We start from the raw sequence: 21,741 nt of genomic DNA on the forward strand, positions 1-21,741 counted from the left end.
TTCTCTTTATTTATAAAAATGTTCAAGTATTAAAGTTGAAGCCATTTAACTCAAAATTGAACAATATTTCTTTCATTTTTGAGCATTACCATAACTTTGACACACCTGAGTACATAAAGTGCAGCTGTAAGACAATTCATCTGCCATTCTTTTCCTGAATGCTTTTTTATGCAGAAGGAAAGAAGCACACCATGGTACCACTTGACTCTGTATTTTTCTGTGTAAAAGGAATCAACGCAGTGCAGCAGTAATAATATTTTGTTAACTTCTTTCCTGGAATCTGGATAAGAAGTCACAGTAAATTTTGAGTACTTGATAAAACATCACACTTTTACTGCATGAGGTCTCAGAGTTTTGGGGATCTGATCCAACTTCATAAATTCAAATTATTTTTAGAGGTTGTCAGAATTCCCGATTCTCACCCAGCTCACTCACAGAGAAATCTTTCCCAAGCCCATCTTAGTGACAGAATGGAAGGAAATGCAGCACATATTTGGTGCTTTTGGAGAGGAGTATAGGAATAAAATGTCTGAAGACTCCACCTGGCTTCAGTGGATCTTGCTTAATTTTCACATTATCTGTCCATGACAAAAAATATACAAGCATGTCTAATTCTCATTTGCTTTAAAATAAGTGATATTTGAGCAGGACCTTTTTTGAAGCTGCAATAACTCCCATCTTCTCATTGCCACTGGAGAAAACCCTTTTTTGACGACTCTTACTGTCGGTTTTGAAAATACACCTGTAGAGAATTTCCTGGTACTTCTGCAAGGCCCACGGGAAAAAAATGAGGTCTGATTGCACTCAGGCTGCAGAGAGCTGACAGATTGCACTTGGGCTGTCTCAGCTACTTGAGGGGATTGCTTTGCCCTCCTTCTGCCTATCAAGCAGAAACTTTGTGGGGATCTCCTCAGGGAAACACCAAGGGCTTGTCTTGGTATTCTTGCAAAGTCTCTTTCCGCTATGAAAATAGGTTGGTTTACAGCTCAAAAAGGCTTTCAGATCTCATAAGACTTATTGTAATATATGACATAATTTCATTGTGACCTTTGTCTACTACTTGGATTTATATTGCAAACTCTTGGAGTGAAGCAGAAACTTTTGTATTTTTAGTATGCAGAGAGGTGTCCTGGTTGCTACTGGAGCTCCTGGGCATGACAGGAATTAAAACCATGAAATCCTGTTTTCATCACTGTTTTAATAGGAAATTTTATAGCTTCTGAAATAACTAATCTGTATATTGGACCTAAATTTGATCTTGGAACTTAGGTTTATATATAAGTATTTGATCTTCAGGGATATTTGTGAACTTTTAATTTTTAAAAATGTTATTTATAGTGTCTCTCACTTCTCTAAGCACTACCCAAATCAGACAGTTTACCAAACTGAGTTTAACTTTTTTCCTCTTTTGGGCACAGTTATTTCTTAAGCACTGAAGATTCCCCAAGAGGAAGACAGCTGCACAGGTAAGAAGTACATGGGGCTGTGTTATCAGCTTCTTCATCCCAACATTGAAGTAATATGCTTGGGTAATAATTTATCCTGTATAAAAATTAGTATGCTTGAGCTGTAACAAGGAAAGAATCATAGCTTTTCAAAATTAAAATTGCCAGTGTTTTCCATTTTCTAAAAAATGTAAAAATTTGTAACACAAAATGTTTTTACCACTTCAGTCTTCACTAGTCCTTTATCAGCATCTAAAAAGTTAAACCTAAATACAAGCATTTAACATGATTGTGTTTTAAAAGTGATCAAAGTTTTCTAAATAAAAATATCTGTAGGGTTTAATCATGTAACTTAAAGTGTGGGGGCAAAGCACCTCACCTCATTCTCAGTGCCTAAACCTGAGGTTAGTGAGGTTTTCATGGTGTCCTACTGATGCTGTTCCCCACAGCACTGTGAGTTATTGCAGTGCCAGTGGTGCTTTGGGCAGCTTTTGGATCATGTCCACGTTGCCCAGTTTATGGAACAGCAGCCCAGTGAGTTTTCTGGAAACTGTTTGCATCAGGCACAAAAGGAGCCAGTGGTATTTTGGCAAGTTTGGGGGTTAAAACAAATTCTGTCATTCTGATGAGCTAATTCTTGGTTTATTGTATTTTATTCCAATGTAAAATGTTTCTGATCATTTCTTTCTCGCAGTGTATCAACAGTGGGGTCATTGAATCGTCAGTGTCTCTCGTGTAACTTCTTGAAAGAGCAGTGCACGTACTTCAGTGCAAAGTTCAGCCCCATGAACAGGCATTTTCTCCTGCACTGTAAAGGTAAGTCAAATTCATGGGGTGTAATGCTGTTTGCTTCTGAATTAATGTATTCCCTTGAGAAGGGCATTAGGCTGGAGTCTAACATTTAGCTCAGCAGTGGATTACTCAAAGTTCTGTACAGAGCCTATTCCAAGACTGCAAGTAAAGATGTTCTGTGAAACAGCTAAATAACGAGTGATGTTAGAAAGCCGCTCCAATCCTGACCTTCCTGTACAAATAAAGGACATCAACTTAAATTCACCCTAAATAAAATCCTTCACCAAAAAATTTGGAATTTTGGTGATAATCCTGTGGGGTTTTTCGTAACAGCTTCATTATTTTATGTATTGGGATTGATCTTGTGCAACTACACCTAGTTAAAAAATGAGGGCCTGTGTTCTGTAGCAGTGTTTGTACACGTGGATGTGCAGTGTATCTATACTCCCCCATATGTATGTGTATGTATGTATCTACCAAAAAACAGCTCTGGTTTAATCCCCAAAGACAGATCCTTTATATCAATACAATTGTAATAAATAACTCACTGTGTTTTACAGTTATCTGCCTTCCAGTAGCACTAAATGGCACCATTTGGCTTCAGAATTTCTGTATAAACAAAGAAATAGAACCATCCCACACAGAGAAATTTATAACCTACACACAGGAAATAAACACTGGTGTATAAGTGATAAAAAAGGTTCAGAAAAGCATGAGAGAATCAATAATAAAGCACTTAGGCAGACCTGTTGTCCTTGAAACTTGCAAACTTTTAGACACCATCCCCCCAGTATTTTTGCATAGCTGAGGTCAGAGTGCAAAGAGTAGAGCACAATTCATCTGAAATACATATGAATAGCTCAATTTATATGCATGCATTTTTTCTGTTTCTTTTGCAACTCTTTTTTTTTTCTTTTTTCCCCACAAAAATAAAATACCTGCTGACGTGAGCATCGAATGTATCCAAACAAAGAAACTATGAATATATATTGGCTAAAATAAGGAGTTTGTTTTCAGTTTTGTTGTTTTGGGGTTGTTTTTTTGTGGAAATGCACCTACAGTACGTAGCTGATTAGAAGAAGAATATACAAACTGTGTGGTTTATACAGGGTCAAATCTGCAGCAGAAGTGATGGAGCTAATCTTGAGGTCCTTCTCTGAGTAATGAGCTCCTCATGCTTTAAGCAGAGTTTTCCCTTGTGCTTGATGTAATCCCTATGGGGTAAGTCTCAGATTCCTGCAGGAGGGAGGGTTGATAAATTGGGAAGAGTTTTTTGCCTTGAATCAGCAATGTGCTAGGGCCCAAAAGCATCTTGTTATTATTTTAGCAATATTCAGCCTGTAATTTTTGACGTGTTCTTTTGATATAAAAGTGTGGATGCCAGCAGGGGGTTGTGCATGTGATTACTCACAAGCTCATGACTTTCAGTGACTTTAGCAGTTCTCTGAGCTGGGAAGGCTGTAGATCTTCCTCCCAGGATTAAACCTACACTCCACTGCGTTGCAGTAGACTACCCCGAGCTGTAGATGTTGGGCAGGGATGATAAACCACTGTCATTAAGTTTTCCTACCTCTGACATTAATCTATAGTTGCTGGCTGGGAGATTTTTCAGGGGTCTTCTGTGTTTCACCAGAGCTTGGCAGGTACAGCAGCAGCGTGGCCCCGGTGTAGTGCCAGGGCCCTGGGCTAGGTTGGCATTTGGCAGTATCAAAGTTGATGGCAGGATCACCACAGAAGTGGCATCAAAATTCTTCTGCTTGTAAGAGTATGAGGCAAACTGCTTCAAGGAGACAAATGGCACATCTTCTGCGTGCATACACAGTCATTTTCCCACAGCAAAAAGCCTTTACCGAATTGTTACAAAAGCAATTCCCCCAGAAAAACCCTTGGGGGACTCTGAACTGGTTCAATCTGTGTAAGTTTCAATTCTTCAACCTCCTGTTTACTCACAAGCACCTTTATTAGTATAGTTTTTCCTTCTTAGTTTCCCTCAGCCAGGAGATCTCTCTCATTTTTCCAGCTGTATCCATCTCCAGAGACTCTCCTGATTGAGGAGTTATTTCTTGCCTGGTAGATGGAGGACTGGCTCCTCAGCCTCTCAGTTTTGGCAAGCACATCCTTTGCACTTATTTTCCACACTGCTTGTGGATTTTTCCTTTAGCACTTCACAAACACTGGCAAGATATTATTCTTTCTACTCAAATAAGGTAGTTCACGGAGTAATTGTTCTCCCCTTTTATACAGCAGGAAATAAGCTGTGGGTTTGGGGTTAGTGAAGGAGGTCAATGGGAAATCCAAGTGCTGTGCTTACTTCTGATGCTTTGTAACACAGTGCCTGTAACACAAATCTTTTTTTTTTTCCTCTGATCAGTGTTTTCATCTACTGCAATCTCCCTTTTTTCAAAATCTGTCATTATCCTTCCACCTTTAGTATGACAAATAGAGCTGGGCTGGAAAGCTGATGCTTTCCCCCTCAGAGATGGCCTTTCTTAAATAAGAATTTACAGCAAAATGACAAGTTCAGAAGAAGTAAAAAGAGCTGGAAATAAAACCAAACCAAAGCTAAAGAGATATCTGGAGAAATTATCTTCTTAGAGAGCTAAGGCAGAAAGCTGTGATTTGTCAACAATCTACCTGTAAGATTTTTGTCAATCATCCCCCTTGAGGGAGAGAATGAAATTGATAGAAATCTTCAGTGAAGGCTGTGAGTGTCATCATGCTATTTATTTCAGGTATTTGCATTTCCCTAGGCTCATGCCATAATTAATTGAGAGAGACAGTCTCTCAAAACACATAAATGAGGCTCTGTCTGAACTCTCAAAGGGAATTGTTTTTTTCTCAAAAAGAGAATTGTAACTCCTAATTTCAAAGGGTCCATGCCTTCATCTGCCATGGGGTCCTCAGGGACTTCAGCTTTTCTGCATTGTTCTTCCTCACCCCATAGTCACTGAATGCTTCTAATGTAAACTCTGAGGTAAAACTGAGTTTCTCACATGTAAGTTCCGTGTTGGGGGTGGAGACACAGGATTTTCGTTTGCAAGTTTAGACTGGTGGGGATCTTCAGAGCAGGGACAGCAGACTCAGCCACTTCTGAGTATGCTGAATGCTTGGTCATCCCACTTTCCCACACCACCTTGTGCATTTGCACAGTAGCTGTTGACATGAAGAATTACGCTTTTAGTTACTTAGTGCAGTAAAAATAAAGTATGTGAAATAGGATTAAACTACATCACACCTAGATGTAACTGTGATGCTGTTGGTTTTGCAGAGTTGGCATACCAAGGGAGCTTCTTAAACAGATAGTTAAGTGAAATATAATTATTCAACACCTCTATAGCTTTTCCATAGAAAATGTAAGTTGATATTAGCATTAATTCACTTCCCAGTCAACCTAAAGTTTCTGAATGTCAAACTGCTATATTTTAAACAACGCCATTAAGTGTCTCTGTAATTTTTTTATTCATCTCTTAAAACTAAAACATGGATATTATTAAAAAAAAAAGAATGCTCCTTCTGGGTGCAGGGTCTGAGCTGCTGAACAGGCAGAAGGCAGTGCCTGTTTCACACTTTGCTGGTCCTGTAGCCTGTGTCCTTCCCAAGAGGCATCAGTGGAGTTCCTGCTCTGTTGAAGGGAATTGTGTGTATGGAGCTTCCAAGATCCCGTCTTGTGGGGTAACTGGTGCTCTCCTTCTTTGTCACTGAGCTACAGAGTACAAACTACCCCACCCTTCCCCTGTTTTTCTTCTCTCCTCAAAACAGGACCAGGTGTTCCAGTTGTAAGCGTGCACAGGACAAGTAATACAACCAGTGAGTATATCTTATGAAATAAGTAAATTTTCTTACCATCCTTAATTTCTTTGGGGAGGGTGGGAGAGGGAAAAGTACGTACATGAAAACCAATTCATATAAAGTGCTATTAATTACCTTTTATCATCATTATTAATTACCTTTTAAAATCCACATCAGCAAATGATAAGGATAGAAGTAAATCAAATGACTAAAACTTTCCCAGATTTTCAGATATGTTTTGTACTAAGTACATGTGACTCACCTTCTGTTTACACTTGAGTAAATTGGATGGCAGCTTGGTCTTCATCCTTTTCACTTTCTTTGTGGATTATGCTGCCATTGCAGTACACCTGCTGTGTATTTAGAGATGTTTTTAAAGTTACCATCCAATTATGTTGAAGTCAGGTACAGTCCTTGGATGATTGATCATAAAAGCTGACCTACATATGTTGGTTTAGTCGTTCTCTTATATTTCTCAGAACAGCTCCACTGACATTTTCAATGATGACAAATCCAATAATAAAGGCTTTCTAGGAGGGTATTCTATACCTCTATTTGTCAAGTTTTACTCATTATTTTTTTGTATATTGAGACCAAGTCTGTTACTGTTTCCTGGCTGCTGAGGTGCTCTGTAATGGAAAACTGTCCTTCAGCAGTTGAATTTTCCTGGTGGTGCAGCAGAAGTAACAACTGTGCTGCCTCCAGCTCCACTGTTACTCCATTAGCATGGAGCTGTGGATTACAGGAATTGGGAACAACTTTTCATTCAAAGGCACTAAACCAATTCTTGCATATCCTCATTTCATGAATAGGATTATCCCCAGGATTTTCTCCCAGAATCCAGAAGTCCTGAACTGTACCTGTCTGCATCCCCTTTGTCTTGGGCCAGTCAGGATTCAGGATTCAGCCATAACAGTGGAGCTAATCTTGCATGTTGAGGTAGCACCCTGATCAATAGTGCCATGCTATGAAGTGTTAATTAATATCTGAATTTTGGTTTCCTTTTTTTTCCTTTTTTCTTTTTTTTTTTTTTAATGCCACTGTTTGTGTTTGCAAAGCCCCGTGCCATGGCACACCAGGGGCAGGGAATTTTATCCAGCTCAGAAAAGGGTAGCTACTGCTCAAAAGTAAATGCATTTTAGATTTCTGTGGAGCTCCTCAGTTCTGCAAAGGCAGACTTTTGCTCTTTATTACCTGCATCTAAAGTACTATTGAGTGTGAATTACTGAAATAGAGATTTATGTGCAGCACCTTAGGGTAAAATAAAGCAGGTCAGGACAGAGGGCCGTTGTTTGTTGTAACAACAAAAAGCCAAATAATAAGAGAGATAATTTACCATGAGTGTTTCAGTGCAAGATTAGATTATCCTCTTCAATTCATAAAAGAATGATTAAGGATTATTTCAATTATCCCATCCTCAGACTATAATTATACCATTTTGGTTGACTGCCCAGAACAAGCATTCTCCTCAGATTATCTGTTTTGGCCCTAAGTGAAGAGTTTATTATTTAATTAAAAAATCTAAATTTTGGAAGCAAGATCGGTAATTTGAGCTAAAAAAAGGGAAAAAAAAAGAACAAATTAGCCATTCTTTCCTGTGCAAAAGGGTTGTTTCAAATTAGTCTGCAGCTTTAAACCAAGCTGATGCTCTTGCTCTTGGTTGAAGTGCAGAAGACAAATAAGGACACGCAGTGACCACATTTAGCTGTGCTGGCTAAATAATGCCTTGGAATAGGTAATATTGGGGAAAAGGATGCCTGCATGAGGCTTAGGATGTTTCCCAGCAGAGCAGCCTCGTGCTGCAACAGCTGCTGTTAGGATTTGTCAGGGATGCTGATATTCATGTGAATCATCATCTCTGATTCATCAGAGATTTCATTGGTAGTGCTTAATGAAAACAAAGCCTGCCAAAGCCAAAAAAATGAACTGGATGTGTATCTTTTTCAGTTGAAAAGCAGTTGCATTATTTTAAAAGTATTTATAGAAGGAATTAATTTACAAGATTAATTGCAGGATTAATTTGCAAGATCATTGCACACTTCTCTCTTTTTCTTTATTTTTTTTTTGCATCTTGATGTATCTCTGGTGTGATGATTCTCCATGCCTTTCAACATGGTTTTTCTTCCTGTTTTGTAGAGTTTTATATTTTGGAAAATAACCCTGTGTTGAAAGAAGTTGTTTTTAAGAAAAAGAATTACAAGACTGAAATCAAAATGCTTCACATTGAGGATTACGGTAAATCTGGCAAAATGTTACTTTAAGAAGCCAAAGGCTTTCTTTCAATGTTACTGTTTTTCATCTGTGTAACTACCAGCCTTTAATGTTTTGCTCTTTTCTTAAAAGAATTCCCTTTACAGTTGTCACTGCCAAAAGATTTCACGGATCGAAACCAGTATGCCCTCCTATTAATAATGTAAGTATCTGTGTAGAATCACTCAAAATAATAAAAAAGTGCTTCATGGAAAATATTTAAATCTGAAATTAGATTTATTTTTTTTTAACCTTTTGTAGGAAAAATATCTCATTGATTTGAGTTGAGAAATCAAAAAGCTTGTTCTTGGAAAGACTTTGTGGCAGGAGCTGTCTGGTAGAGATGCCTGGGGTTTTCTTGAGCTAGTCAAACCTAGCTGTGCTTTGCTGTGCTTTCATGGACGGGAGGCACTGGCGTTTCTGATGGTGTAGCTTCGAGTCATCCCGCAGTGTTTCCTGGACCCTTACTGATCCTGCCCACAGAGCATCTCACTCAGAGCATGTGCTCTCCTTTTTCATCCTTCAGAGGAATGAGTAGAACTTCCAGGAGGGGTACAGTTGAGATGCATAAAGCAAAACTGCTTTTAGGAGCACCAGAATGAAGAAAAAATTACTTTTGATCATCAGTGGTTGAAGGCATGATAGGCATGATCCAAAGCTGGTTGATTTTTGTAGAAAACCTTTGTAAGGGGGATGGTATTCCTTGGAAACCTGTGCTGCTCTTTTAAAAGGAGATGGGGTGCATGTTTCTTGCAGGGTGAGTCAGCCTTAAAGCTGTGTAACAGAGGAAAAAAATAGAGTTATGAATGTGCTTGAAGCCTACCTGGGAAAAGTAGTGAGGGCCAGCTCAGGGCATCACTCCTTTCTCCAGACTCAGCATGGGTGGAGAGAGTTTTGCTGGACCTACAGAGCTTCTTTCAGTCCCAGCTGGAAAGAATTCATGTGAATTTCAGTAACAGGAGTGTAAGAGTGCCCTGCTAAATTCATGAAATTATCCCATTACTGAGCTGTGTCACCTGGAGCAGATCTCCCCTCAGTGACAGCACAGATCCTTATTGTTGGATGTGAGGTGTTTACAGACTTGAGTTGCTGAATGATCCCAAATTCCTCTGCTCAGATCAGATAACAGGACAGAAAGGCATAAACCTGCTTATTTTTAAGCCCAGTTTGTGTTTGAAAACTCAGAATTTTCAGTTGTAATTATCTGCAGTTGTAGAAGCTCTCTGCTTTAATTGGCTGACAAACATATTTTTCTTTCCTTGTGAAGAAACAGGGCACATGGATTTTATTTCATCTTTGCTGCATTTCCTGGCATGATCTTGGAGGCATGATTATATTTTAAGCAGCTCTTACACGAGTGCCAAAGGCAAACTGACTCTGTGAATTGACCCCAGCAGCACTGCAGGGACTTGCAAACACTTGTGCTTATTCCTATTTCTGAGAGCAAGGAAACCAAAGGTGTTAGCAGTGCAACGCTTCCCTTTTCAAGTAGCCTAGTAAATACATAATCTGCCATATACACTTGTGGTAAAATATGGGGTTATAAACTCATGTAGAACCTAGAGAAGACAGAAGGGAAAGATCAGAAACCTGAGAAGTCCAAAGCCAGAAATCACAGGAAAAAAAAAAAAAGCCTAAAGAAAATACTATTTTGAAATGTTTTGAGATATCAAGAGTTTAAAGATCTGAGAACAGTATTGAGGCAAGGTCTGAATTTAAATTTACCAAAGTTGTCAGTACCCAGTGAGCAAATAATGTGGCCAAGTCACAATGTATGGATCTGTTTTATAATTGTTTTACTTTTTTATGATAAACATGGGGGATAAAAAGGAAATTCATCAACTTATGAATACAGATTATTGTATCTACATTTATAGTATGAAGACTTTGGGTCTTTTAGGTCAGATCCATACCTTTGCAATACTCACTTCTCAATGTTAGCTTCAGCAGGGGTTATTTTTAGAAAACTCTGTACACTAATGAAAGTATGAAACTGAAGATTTCAAATCTGCCCTGGCTCATGTAGCATGTTTTGTGTCCTCCTCTTCCCTGGAAGAGAAAGGAGTTATATTAAGCTGTATTTCTTCAGCAGCTTTTTACAGACTTAAAACTAAGGTTGCCAGCAAGCCCTTTTTCTATTAAAGATGTCCCCAAATGAAATATAAAACTGCAAACTGTCACAAAGTTATGGGAGGTTCCCTTGTGGGATGATTATTTGAGCCTAATAAATTCTGCCTAGCTCTTGAGAAAGAATGATTGGATATCTGTGGGTGTATAGGGGGTAATTCCTTGACCCACAGAGCTCCAAACTGACATCCTAAGGTTTATTTCATGATCAGAAGTACTACTTTCAAAGAAAAAAAGAAAAGTATTCAGGTCCAAGGAGAACATGTAGCTTTTATAGGGAACACTGATTAGTTGTGCAGATGATATCATTTCCCAGATACTTGACTTTTCTGAGTCCCAGAGTGGTACTGTTGGGACTGATGGTGAAACACCCTGTTCCTTCTGCCAGCAGTGTTAGATGAGAATTAGTGGCTGATAACAAGTGCTGTGTTTCCTACTGTTCAGCTGCCCCTGCTTTCTTTCTTACATTCTCAGCCATGATATGATTATCATTGTATTCCAGTTGTTGAGAGAAAAACCTTTGAAAATGTATGCTTACCAATGTCGTTGGTAAGAATGTTGGTTTAATTGTATGTCCATTTTTTTTTGGAAAGGAGATTCTATGAAACATCTTGATCCAGGCAACATGCACTTAGAAATACAAAACCAGAAGATATAAGAACAGAAAAGTGGAGTATTAGCAGAGAAGTGGGGTTTGCTTTCCATCTCAGTAGCAGTGCACTTTGAAGAGGGAAAAGAGAAAAGAGGGAGGGAGGGAGGGAGGAAGGAGGGCAGTGGGTGACTTTATGATGGAGATGAAGTTTGGTGTAATCTGTTATTTGGGTTTTTTCAAATCACTGAAAGCTAGCAGCCACTTCAAAGCTGTGTGACTGTCATAAGGCTTCTGTATTCATGCAAGGATGTCTGCAGGTAAATTTGAACTTCCAGAACATGGTTCCCAGATGCCTGAGTGTAAAGGCTGAATTGTGGAAGGAAGCTTGTACCAGTGGAATGCAGTCCTGGTGTGAAACCGGGGTGTGAACTGAGTACAGTTCCATGTAGACACAAGCTCAGCATAAGGACCAGGACCTGATTATCCTGTAAACTTCAGCATAAAGATTGTGTGAACATTTATCCATTAGCAGCTGCAAAGCAAGCTGCAATGCTCAAAGAGTAGTTCATTGTATTGCTGTGTTAAAATTTATGTCCATCTGGATGGCTGGATATTTAACAGATCTCATACAGAAACCAGTTATGTTGGTTGGCACTATTTTTCTTTCCAGAATTGTGATGAGTAGCCCATAAAATGTTAAATAGATTAAAATACTTTCCTTTCTTGCATTTGTTCTCCTAAATCACTGATAATGTTTCACACTCAGTTTCCTTCTGATGTAATACACACAGTGTAGCTGTATATTAGAGAGCTGCACAGTAATTGCCTGAAAAAGTGATTACCACCTCTTTTCTATATAATTAAGATCAAAGTTTAAATTTCTGATCCTTGACTTCCTCATTATGGTTCACCTTACTCATTAAAAAAGTTGGAAGATACACTTCTTGGTAACACACAGGAAATGATTAAGTAAAGACTTTGGCATTTAACCTGGGTAATAAAATCAGAGTTGATAATCATTCTTTATTTTGCTTTGATCGTAATTAGCCTCATTCCTTCAGATGTGTAGATAATGTATCTTAAATATCAGTATCTATTATTTAACACCATTTAAAGTTGTCCAATATGTAAGAGGATATTGTAAAACTGAATCAGTGGAAAGATTGTCCTGATATTTGAGGGGGGGAAAAAAACCCAAGTATTCTTCAAAGTAGCAGTGAATTGTCTCCAAGAGGTTCCTGTTTGTTTATTTGTTTACTTGTTTTCTTACATTTTGGTCATAAGCAGGAGTTGGTTTACCTGATTTTGAACTGATGAAAGTTTTAGGCCTTGCACAGACAATCAAACCTGTTTATGCCCTCGGTGAATGCACTCTCAGGACTGATAGCAAGACAAGACAGTAGGGTTGAAAAGTGAACGTTTTTTGCAGCTTCAAGAACAAGCTATTAAAAGACCAGAAGAAATATAGAGAGGCATAATGCAAGTTTTGGGAAATACTCAAGATCTGAGGCACAGTAACACTGTCAATTAACAGCTGTCTTGTGTACCTTTGCACTTGTAAAGGATATTACTCATTTTAACTGGCAGGAGAAGGAACAGTGTAAAAATGTCTGGTAGATTCCACTACTTGATTGCAATATGCTTGTATGGGGGACATCCCTGAAATCCCTTTTGTTTGGCCAGGTTTTCCTCTGTAAAACTGCTGAAAAGTTTACTATTTAGGGGGTCCCTAAGTCATGTGAATGATTCATTAATTGCTTTGCCAGCCATCCACCTCCTGCCTGTATTCATCCTGCCCCTGTGGAGCAAGCCAGTGTTTCACCGACCCTTTGTGTTTCTGTTACATAAAAGTATTTGATGGAGAGTCTTTTCTTTTTTTCTCTTTTAGATTTTCTTCCCCATTCTTTGAACTTTGTAATGTTTCTCAAGGCCTAGAGGAGGATTCATTTAGCTTAGTCTAAAAGATGAATAGACTGGAGGCTCATTCCAACTGTTTCATTGGCAGTAGCAGTCCTGGTTCTATGGGCAGTGATGGATCTGCTCTCTCCCTTCAGTCTTGTCCACACAAAAGTCTTGGGGAATCATTGAGATCCGTCCTCTTTCAGCTTCCCCTACTCCCACTTCCCCCACAGCAATACATATCTTACTAAGCACTAATAAAGTGCTCATTTAATCTTCTGTAGAAAAACAAAAGGAGATTCAAAACTTCACCTCCTTTTCTCATTACAGGGTTACATCTCTCATTCTCAAAATTGTATTTTTAAAGTCTTCAGCCTCAAGGGTTTTAGAAAGATATTTTAAGAATAACAGTTTTATTTTATTATGCTGTGTGCTTCAGTCCTGCCTATCACGTTTTCTACCCTCATAATGGAATCTCTTCTGGTGATGAGTTTTAATTTGTGTGGCCATATTGCAGGGAGGAGATGGAAACACACAGTCTGTCTTTAGCTGCGGTCTGATATGTCTGAACAGGGCATATGAACAGAGAGAAAAACTTTTTTTCTTTCTCAATGTTTGAGGCTATTTGAGGCTCTCGGATTTTTGACCAGTAATGGTGGGTGTGCTTGGAAACTGATTCTCGTGAAATCTGAGAAGGAAATGTATTTTACTATTGCACCAGTTTTGCAAAACAATCTTTCCCCACTCAATTTCACCATAAAAAAAAAGAGGATATTTGTTTTTTTAGATTTTATTCTTTGGTTTTTAGCCTTTCTCACGTATTTGCTGTCCAGTTACCTTTTCCATATGCTGCACCAAATCCACAGTTTTGCAGAAATGAAAAGACATACACTGGAGATTAAGCAGGGATGACAGCAGTTATTTGCCATGCATCTTTTAAAATTGTCTTCCCCCCCCCTGCTTGGTCAGTCCTATAACTTCTAAAATTCCTATTCAAAATCTTGTCACTTGGTTTTCTAATGATGCAAAATATGGAACAGATTTTGCTGCAGCCATGCTAGCAGAGGAGTATTGCTCAGAGTACAGCAGCTTCTCTGCTAACACTGCATTATTCCCTGTAGGCTGTAACTCAAGTCATGAACAGAGACTTCAGTTTAAGCTTTTGGTTATAGAATCTGGAAGAACAGGTTCGCCTCTTTTCAGCAATATATAAACTTATAATGAGCTGCCCCTTTTTCCAGTCAGTCTGAGATGTGTGTGACTGACTTGCAAGAAGCACACAAACCCCCCACTGAGCTGTTGATATTGGTGTATTGTTGATGGTTTCTGCCTGTTTAAGCAGTACCACGATGCTGAACGTCAGCAGTATGCCCAAGCCATCAGCAGCTGTGCTGCCACAGTGGAATCACAGTGTAGTTGCTGTCAAAGACACACTGGGCGGCTCTGAACCTTGAAAGTCAGGAGTGAAAAAAAGGAAAATGCAAGCGCTGTCACTTGTGTGGAAGAAAAATGAATCAGAAAGAACCAGGCATGGTCTTCATTTGGATCATCTGCTCTCGTTTGAGCATCTGGAGATGATGCTCCTTTAGGAGCCCCTGAGGATGTTGAAGAGCCTGTAGCTTTGTTTGCCCTTTTTGGTGATGGCTTTGATTTTGCTGTAGTGCTTTGGCTGGCCCATGATTCCCTCAGGGCCATCCATACTTGGGTGGGAAGACTTTTGTATGTGCATTACACCTAAGCATCAATGGCACGGACTTTCTTCCAGGCTTACTAGTGGGGTCAAAAAATAATTCTGTGAAGAGTGTACCACTGAACAACAGTTAATTATAATTAGGCTGTGGGTAGTGATAAGCATAAATCAAAACCTGACCTTTGAGATGGCTGTAAAAGCAAGACAAACTTCCCAAATCAGGCTGTGCATGTTACTGCACTGTAGGACCAGCCTTGCTTTGCTACAGAGCCCTCAGGATGATGTTCAGATTTGTGTAAAGGATAAGAATTTTGCAGAAGCCCCCACATAAAAGGGTAAGAATGGGGCCTAAAGGGTGATTAGAATATATGCTGTCTCTCTCTGTAGGACACAAGCACACCTCAGATACTCAGCATCATTTTATAGTGGCTGCTGAAGAGTAAAGAGATCTTTTGGGAATTTTGCTATGTACCTCAATGGAAATAGCTTTAAATGCCTATCACAGACTACTTATATGGACATTCTTGAAATAAACTAACCACTGGAAAATTGCTTCCAAAAGCAATACATCAAACAACCCATCATGCAGGGCTGGATGACGTGTAGTGTTTAAAGTCTGAGCCCAAAAGTAGCCCAGCTATGACCTCCTAAAAGGAGCTTGAGAAACCATCACTGTCAGTTCACACCCACTGAGAAACTTGCTGAGGTTCTGTTTGTTTTTCCTTTTTAATAGAAGAAATTCTCTAAGGGTATCACCTTTGATTTAAAACACTTTTTGGTGTTAGCACTTTCTGGCTTAGAGAAAAGCTTATAAATGTAATGGTTCTTCTCCTATTCCTAAGTGTCTAGAAATACAACATATATATATATCTGTATACACCAGATGTATGTATAACTTAGATATAGAACATGTATAAATCCAATGTGAACAGTGTATTAGTTTTGTTCTCATATTTGATGGGAGGGAAGGAGGCTGACTCATGATATTTTCACTTGTGTGGAATGTGTTAATCTGTTGAAAAGTTACCTAGTCACACATGGATATTTCTGGCATATTATTGTGCAAAGTTGGAAGAATTTACAAATAATTGTAACTGATCTGAGGCTCCTATTATTGGAAGTAATGATAAATACTTTGTGAAAACATCTGTGTCAATGTGTAGTGCTTCTGAAAAGCTTGCTCTATGCAATGAGCAGAAATTGGAAGTATTGTTCTGCTCCTTATTGCAAATAATAATGATTATATACTTCCTGAATCATGTGTTTTCTGCAGAGCTCACTTGACAGTATTTCCAAACTCATTGCTTCACATTGTTAGCAATCAGTGTAATCACAACTGAATTGATTAAACACACCAAAAAAATGCCCTTCTTTTCTTTCTGTAAACCAAGTATAAACCTGATGCACAAGACAATGTAAATCAAGCATAACGTGTTGTGGCTGAGTCTGTAACCAAGTAATCCTGATTTCAGTACATGATATAGCAACTAAATAGATAGATCTGACTGAATTTGAGAACACATGTGTTCATTATATGCTTGCTAATTAACTGAGTGATTACCTTGAGGATGGTCTGTGTTATCCGCAGCCAAAGCCAGATACTGAATCAGCACGTTATTGTATATAAAAGACAATACTTAGTGTAGGATATTTTGTCTCTTTCTTCCCCAGGGTTTACCTAAGTCTATTTGGCAAAATAATAATTTCTGTCTTCATCTTTCATTCACCTTAGACAGGATTTTCCCACAGACCATCCAATTTAATTTCCATACAGCCAGCACAGACACTTTTACATTTTAATTTGCATTCTATTCTGGCAGATGCAGCCGGCATAGAACTATTTTGCATTTTGTACAACTTCATGGTAGCCTGCTCTTTTATTCTGTGTTTATCTTGGGGGAAAATAATGACAAACTTCCCTTTTAAAACTGACATTTTATTTTCTTTGTAAGGAAAATAGTGTATTTGACTTCAATGGAAAATCTTACTGTTTTTCTAGAAACTGCATTCTCCAATTCTATTTCACCTTTTGTGCTGTAAACCACCTTTTTTTTTTTTGGTCATAAAATAGACTTATCACTCCTGCCTGCATCCATTTCTTGCTATGAATTTGGATGGAGAAAATACAATTTTCTCTAGTGTATACTTTAGTCTTCTTTGTACTCTATTTCAAAAAATCCATTCAAGGATACAATAATGCAATTATTTTTGTTTTCTAAGATGACATCCTTCTTAATAGTATTATATATCCTACAGAATGGTAATCAGGGTGCTGAATGAATTTACCTTTTTGTGTGTTCAGAGCGACTTTACAAATTCTGCATGAGCCTTCTCAGAGCTGAGCTAGCCATTAGTGATTATGTTTGGGGTTTTTTCTTCACTTTATTATAAGCAGCACGAACTGCTTTAATTTTCTGTGTCCTTCAACAAAGTGTATTCAGGTATTGGCAGCCCCGCAGCATAGTGGTTATAAAGTTAAAGAAATTATTTTGCTGCAGGGCTTGCAGCTCTAATGGGATGGTATTGATGGAAGTGACAGTAGCTCAGCAGGGTTGCATAACCGACTGAACTCTGCCACACAGGTTAAATGAAATATCAGAGCTCGGCACAGTGCATCACATTGTCAATAGTCTTCGTTTGTGTCTGGTGTGTTGGTATTTGCAGTGATGAAGCTCCAGGCAGCCAGTTGGTTACAGATAAGTTTCACATTGACTGGGACTCAGTGCTTGTCAACTCTGATAATGTCATCGTAGCTCGATTCGATGGCAGAGGGAGTGGATTTCAAGGCCTCAAGATCCTACAGGAGGTCCACCGCTGCTTAGGATCAGTGGAAGTGAAGGACCAAATAGCAGCCGTAGAGTACGTATGTGCAAACTCTTCTCTTTCACCCTGCCTCCACCTGGATGAATGAGCATTTGAGCTAAAACTGCCCAGACTGTTTTCTCTGCATTGTTCATGTTTGTTTCTTAATGCAGTTGCAAATTTTGAAACCACAATCTTTCCATTACAAACAGCAAATAAAAAATCAAAGAGGTGTTTTGGGGGCTTTTTCTGTGTTGGTGTTTCTCTTTGATAAAGCTGTCCTGCTCTGTGCAGTCTAAATATGCCACCTGAGCTAAGTCATATTTGTATATATTCTGTAGGTAAATCTCTTGCTGTGCACATTAACGTTTAAATGCATTTGTGTTACAATATTTTAGGTCTGTACCATAGGATACTGCTCTCATTTCCACCACAGAGTTCCAGAGTAATCACACAAAACAAATGGAGTTCTAATGGTGTAAATGAGAGCAAAATTTGGGCAAATGCCTTTTATTTCTCATTTACATTATCATTCGCAGACTGATATAAGTCTCCTAGCTGCAGAAAAGAGTAATTTCCATCTGTGAAGTAATCATGTGTAGCTTTGACAACACTCCTTACTCAGGGTGTACGTGTCAGAATGCCTCATACCAAGGTCTGGATGGATTTTTTCTGGGTTTTCCAAGGGAAAGACAGATTTTAAGTCAGATACTTTTTCTCCTTCTTTTGAAAGGGGTTGATGCTTCAACCATTCCATGGATAGGAAGATGTGTCTGATATTTCCCCTCAGGTTATTCTGTCTTTTCTGTATAAAATTCACCCTAGAGGATTAATGGCCTCGATGAGAGAATTAATTATTTGTATATTTATCTAGATTCAGGAACGTCCATTCATTTTATCTTCCTTTAGCTGGTGCTAGGCATATGGTCAAAGCCAGTCATTTAAGCTCTAGTGAGTGGAAAATCCTGGCATTTCTGAAGAGTGATCCTCCCCAGACTGAGAGAAGTTTCCATCATGTGTAGGAATGCTAAAGGGTATCTCTCTTCTCTCCATTAGCTGAAAAACAGATGTAAAGGGATAATTTAGACAAGATGCTTAAATTCGGATATCTAAATTAGGTGAGATGGGCCAAACACCAACTGTTTGCCTTATAAAAAAAGGAATTAGGAAGTAAATCACATTTCCCAGTGCAGTACTACTTATATGGATGTAATTTCTTCTTCTACCTGATCTGCATGTATGACAGTTCCTTAATGCACAAGTAATGTTCTTTACATACTATATTCAGGAAGTAAAATCCACCATTTTACTTTGCAAAAATTAAAAAAGAAACTTTTTTTTCCTTTCAGATCACTTTTGAAACAGCCCTTCATTGATCCTAAGAGACTGGGCATATTTGGAAAGGTAATGTGCAAAAATAGCAGGATATATCATCATGATTCTTTAAGAAAGTACTTTCAGTTCATAAATATATTTCTCTATTTTCTGAAGACAATTTCAGTTACTAAAATAGGGGAAAAAACCCATCTATAGTTTACTGTCTGTTCTGTACAGTATTTTTTCTCAGAACGGGTATTGAAGTCAATAAAATCAGTTTTATGGTATTACACTATTTGCATTTCATAATCTGAAGGGAAAAGTATTTTTTAAAAATTCTGCTTTCTTTAGAAATTTTTAATAGGGACTTGTTTTTTGTGAAAGCTTGTTTCTTACAGTTTTATATTTGGGCTGCAGTTAAATTGACAATGTTGTCCTATAAAACACAGGTTTTATATCTGAATCTTTTACTGACCCCTGAGCTTAGCTGAGCACCTACCCTGTGTTACTCTCAGCAAGCTCCTTGTTGCACCAGTGAGAAATCTTGCCTTAGCTATTTTATCAGCTGTGTGCATGTCATTGCCCCTAGCATGAGACACAACAGGGCAAAAGCTCGACTTTTAGTATCAAGCTAAACATCATTTTACTGATGTCTATTAAAAAGCAACAATTAGAAACACCACACAACTTCTGCTTCATCTATGAACTGGCATGCACAACCTTTTAAATTTTTTTAAGTTTTCTTATTTAAAATGAAGCTGTTCTGTGTTTTTGAGCTCAAAGCAATAACAAACCGTGATCAAGTGCCCCCCAATCACCGCTTTTAAGAGCAGCATGTGTTTCACCATTAAGTGCCTTAGTTGCCATTCCCACTCTGCTTCTGAGTTGCTGCACAGCCTCAGGCAAGTCATTTGACCTGCCTGTCTCAGTCTGTCTGGATGCAGGATGAGGAGATTGACATTTACCTCCTGCATGGTAGCATTTTGAGGACTGGCTAATGTTAGTGACTGCTGTTAGCATTTCATATGAACATGACCTTCCTCAAAGATCTGAGCTCTTGCTGCATACCTTGAGCTGAAGAAACCATCACTGCAAGAATTTCAGGCAGGTCAAAATCAGTATTTGGGTTGTAGGGGGGCAACCAGAGATTTTCCAGCTGAGGATGTGCAAGCAGGGCCAATTTCATCCACCAGGTGATCATGGCACACATTTCTATTCAGGTTTTAATGCCTGTTACCAGTGTATATGAAAGACACATGTATAGAAGCATCAAAAATTCTCTATATCCTCTTCCCAAATGATTGAAAAAACTTTTTGTGGATTGAAATCCCTAAGCATCCACAATTGCTTGGTTTTGACTTCAGAAGTTCTTTTCATAGCTACTTGAAAATTCCCGCTTGTTTTCTGACAGAGATTCATCAGTACCTTTTTTCCTAAGAGTGATGTGATGAGCCAGTTACTGAAGAGCATGCATGTTACCACGGCTTACATGTCTGCCAAGGCCTACCCCCAATTTTCTTTTCTTGCATGAAATATCATTGAATACCATGTTCCTGCATTTATTTTCTGAGAGAAGTGTTGTGGAGGGAAGAGCGAGAAATTCAATAAGCTTTCAACACTGCTTTGAATTCAGGGAAATTTCTTCTTTCCAAGTTAACATTTCAGAGTTGTTTTTTTACTGTCAAAAGAAAAAAAAAATCATAAAATTTAAAAGTCAGTTTTATAATTAATGATAAAGCCTGTTTAACAGTTTCTTTGGGTTAATTGTATTTTCCTCCACTTTGCTTGTTTTAGAGTCAATTATAAATCTACTTTAAAACTAATTTCTTTTTTATCACGTACAAGAACGTGATAGGGAAACATTTTTTTTTCTTTCTATGCATTAAATTGCCTTACTGATGAAAACAGAATATGCACTTTGCTTGAAAAGAAGCTGACTTTGGAATGGCTTAATGCTGATCTCATAAAGCTGGACTTATGCACACTTTCAGGGAGCTCTTTAAGAGGTTTCAGAACTACACAGAAGTAAAATTCTTGTCACAATCGGTGATGTCATTGAGGCACAAGGGTAACAAGACTGTCCAGAAGGGCACAGTGAGGGAAATTGCCAGGCACTCTGCCAATGCCCCCTTGTTTATCTCTGTGGGGGCTGCAAGCCCGAGTGATGCGCGATCCAAGGGCCTTTCTGAACTGGTAGACAGCCAAGTGTGGTTCCATGTAGTTTGTGGTTTTATTCATGGAAGTGAAAAGAGAGTTTTAAAATGCTTTGCAATTCTACAGCCAACATCTTTCTTGAAAATGTGGCAATTAGGCTGTAACCCCAGAAACCCAGCAGATGAGGGAGGCTCCACGTGTTCGTGCATCAGGATGTATGGAATAGCAATGTCGCTGTGAAATGCTTCTAAGAATTTCTAAAAAAAGTTTGCTCTGTAGTGTTTTTGTCCTGGAAAGCCTGGCTGGTAGCAAGGGCACATGCACAAAGGGAAGAAGCTCCCAGGAGAATTAAACAAGCTCGTAATGAAAACATGGAATAAATAGTAGATAACCTGGCAATACCTATCCTTGGATTAAAATTGTGCTGTGGAGCTACTGGGCAAGACACAAACAGAATATTAAGCAAAAGTAAAAGCAGAGAAAACCCAGAGGCAGAGGAAAGTTGCTATTCTCTTAAACTCTTTGAGTTATGTAAGTTACAGGTGCCCACTCAGAAATTCTGTCTTAGGTGAAATCTCCTCCTGCACATGAACAGATCTGGATGGCTCTTGGCCTCCTGGGCTGAAATTTCTATGGGAAAGGAATAACTCAGTTCCTCCCGCTCCCTTGAAAATCCAGCTCTTACTTGGTATTTTCTTCAGTGTGTCCAATTCCCATTTACTATGGATTGATTCCAAAGAACAGTCCTCTTTGCTTACATTTCTTAAATAAGGTAAAAAGGTTGTCAAATATTACCATTCTTCCACAGAAATCATCTGTTCATTAACTATTTAGACATGAAGAACAGGAGCAGGCAGAATTCGTAGAAGTCCATGAGAAAACTG

The 21,741-nt window shown here is 38.6% G+C and overlaps 1 protein-coding gene across 3 annotated transcripts in view; it reads left to right on the forward strand.

The window, feature by feature from the left end:
- DPP10 (dipeptidyl peptidase like 10) overlaps window positions 1-21,741 on the forward strand; it is a 453,359-nt gene that overhangs the window by 424,704 nt on the left and 6,914 nt on the right. For 2 of the 3 annotated variants that reach the window (XM_039555127.1, XM_039555126.1), the window contains exons 15-21: window positions 1,419-1,466; window positions 2,140-2,261; window positions 5,997-6,044; window positions 8,163-8,261; window positions 8,370-8,439; window positions 17,249-17,443; window positions 18,736-18,790. In XM_039555127.1, coding sequence (XP_039411061.1) covers window positions 1,419-1,466; window positions 2,140-2,261; window positions 5,997-6,044; window positions 8,163-8,261; window positions 8,370-8,439; window positions 17,249-17,443; window positions 18,736-18,790 — 637 coding nt within the window. The remainder of the gene's footprint in view (window positions 1-1,418; window positions 1,467-2,139; window positions 2,262-5,996; window positions 6,045-8,162; window positions 8,262-8,369; window positions 8,440-17,248; window positions 17,444-18,735; window positions 18,791-21,741) is intronic. The other variant, XM_039555128.1, reaches the window with a different exon arrangement.

Source organism: Corvus cornix, chromosome 7 (assembly GCF_000738735.6).
Source record: "Corvus cornix cornix isolate S_Up_H32 chromosome 7, ASM73873v5, whole genome shotgun sequence".
In the NCBI taxonomy this organism is placed as follows: domain Eukaryota; kingdom Metazoa; phylum Chordata; class Aves; order Passeriformes; family Corvidae; genus Corvus; species Corvus cornix.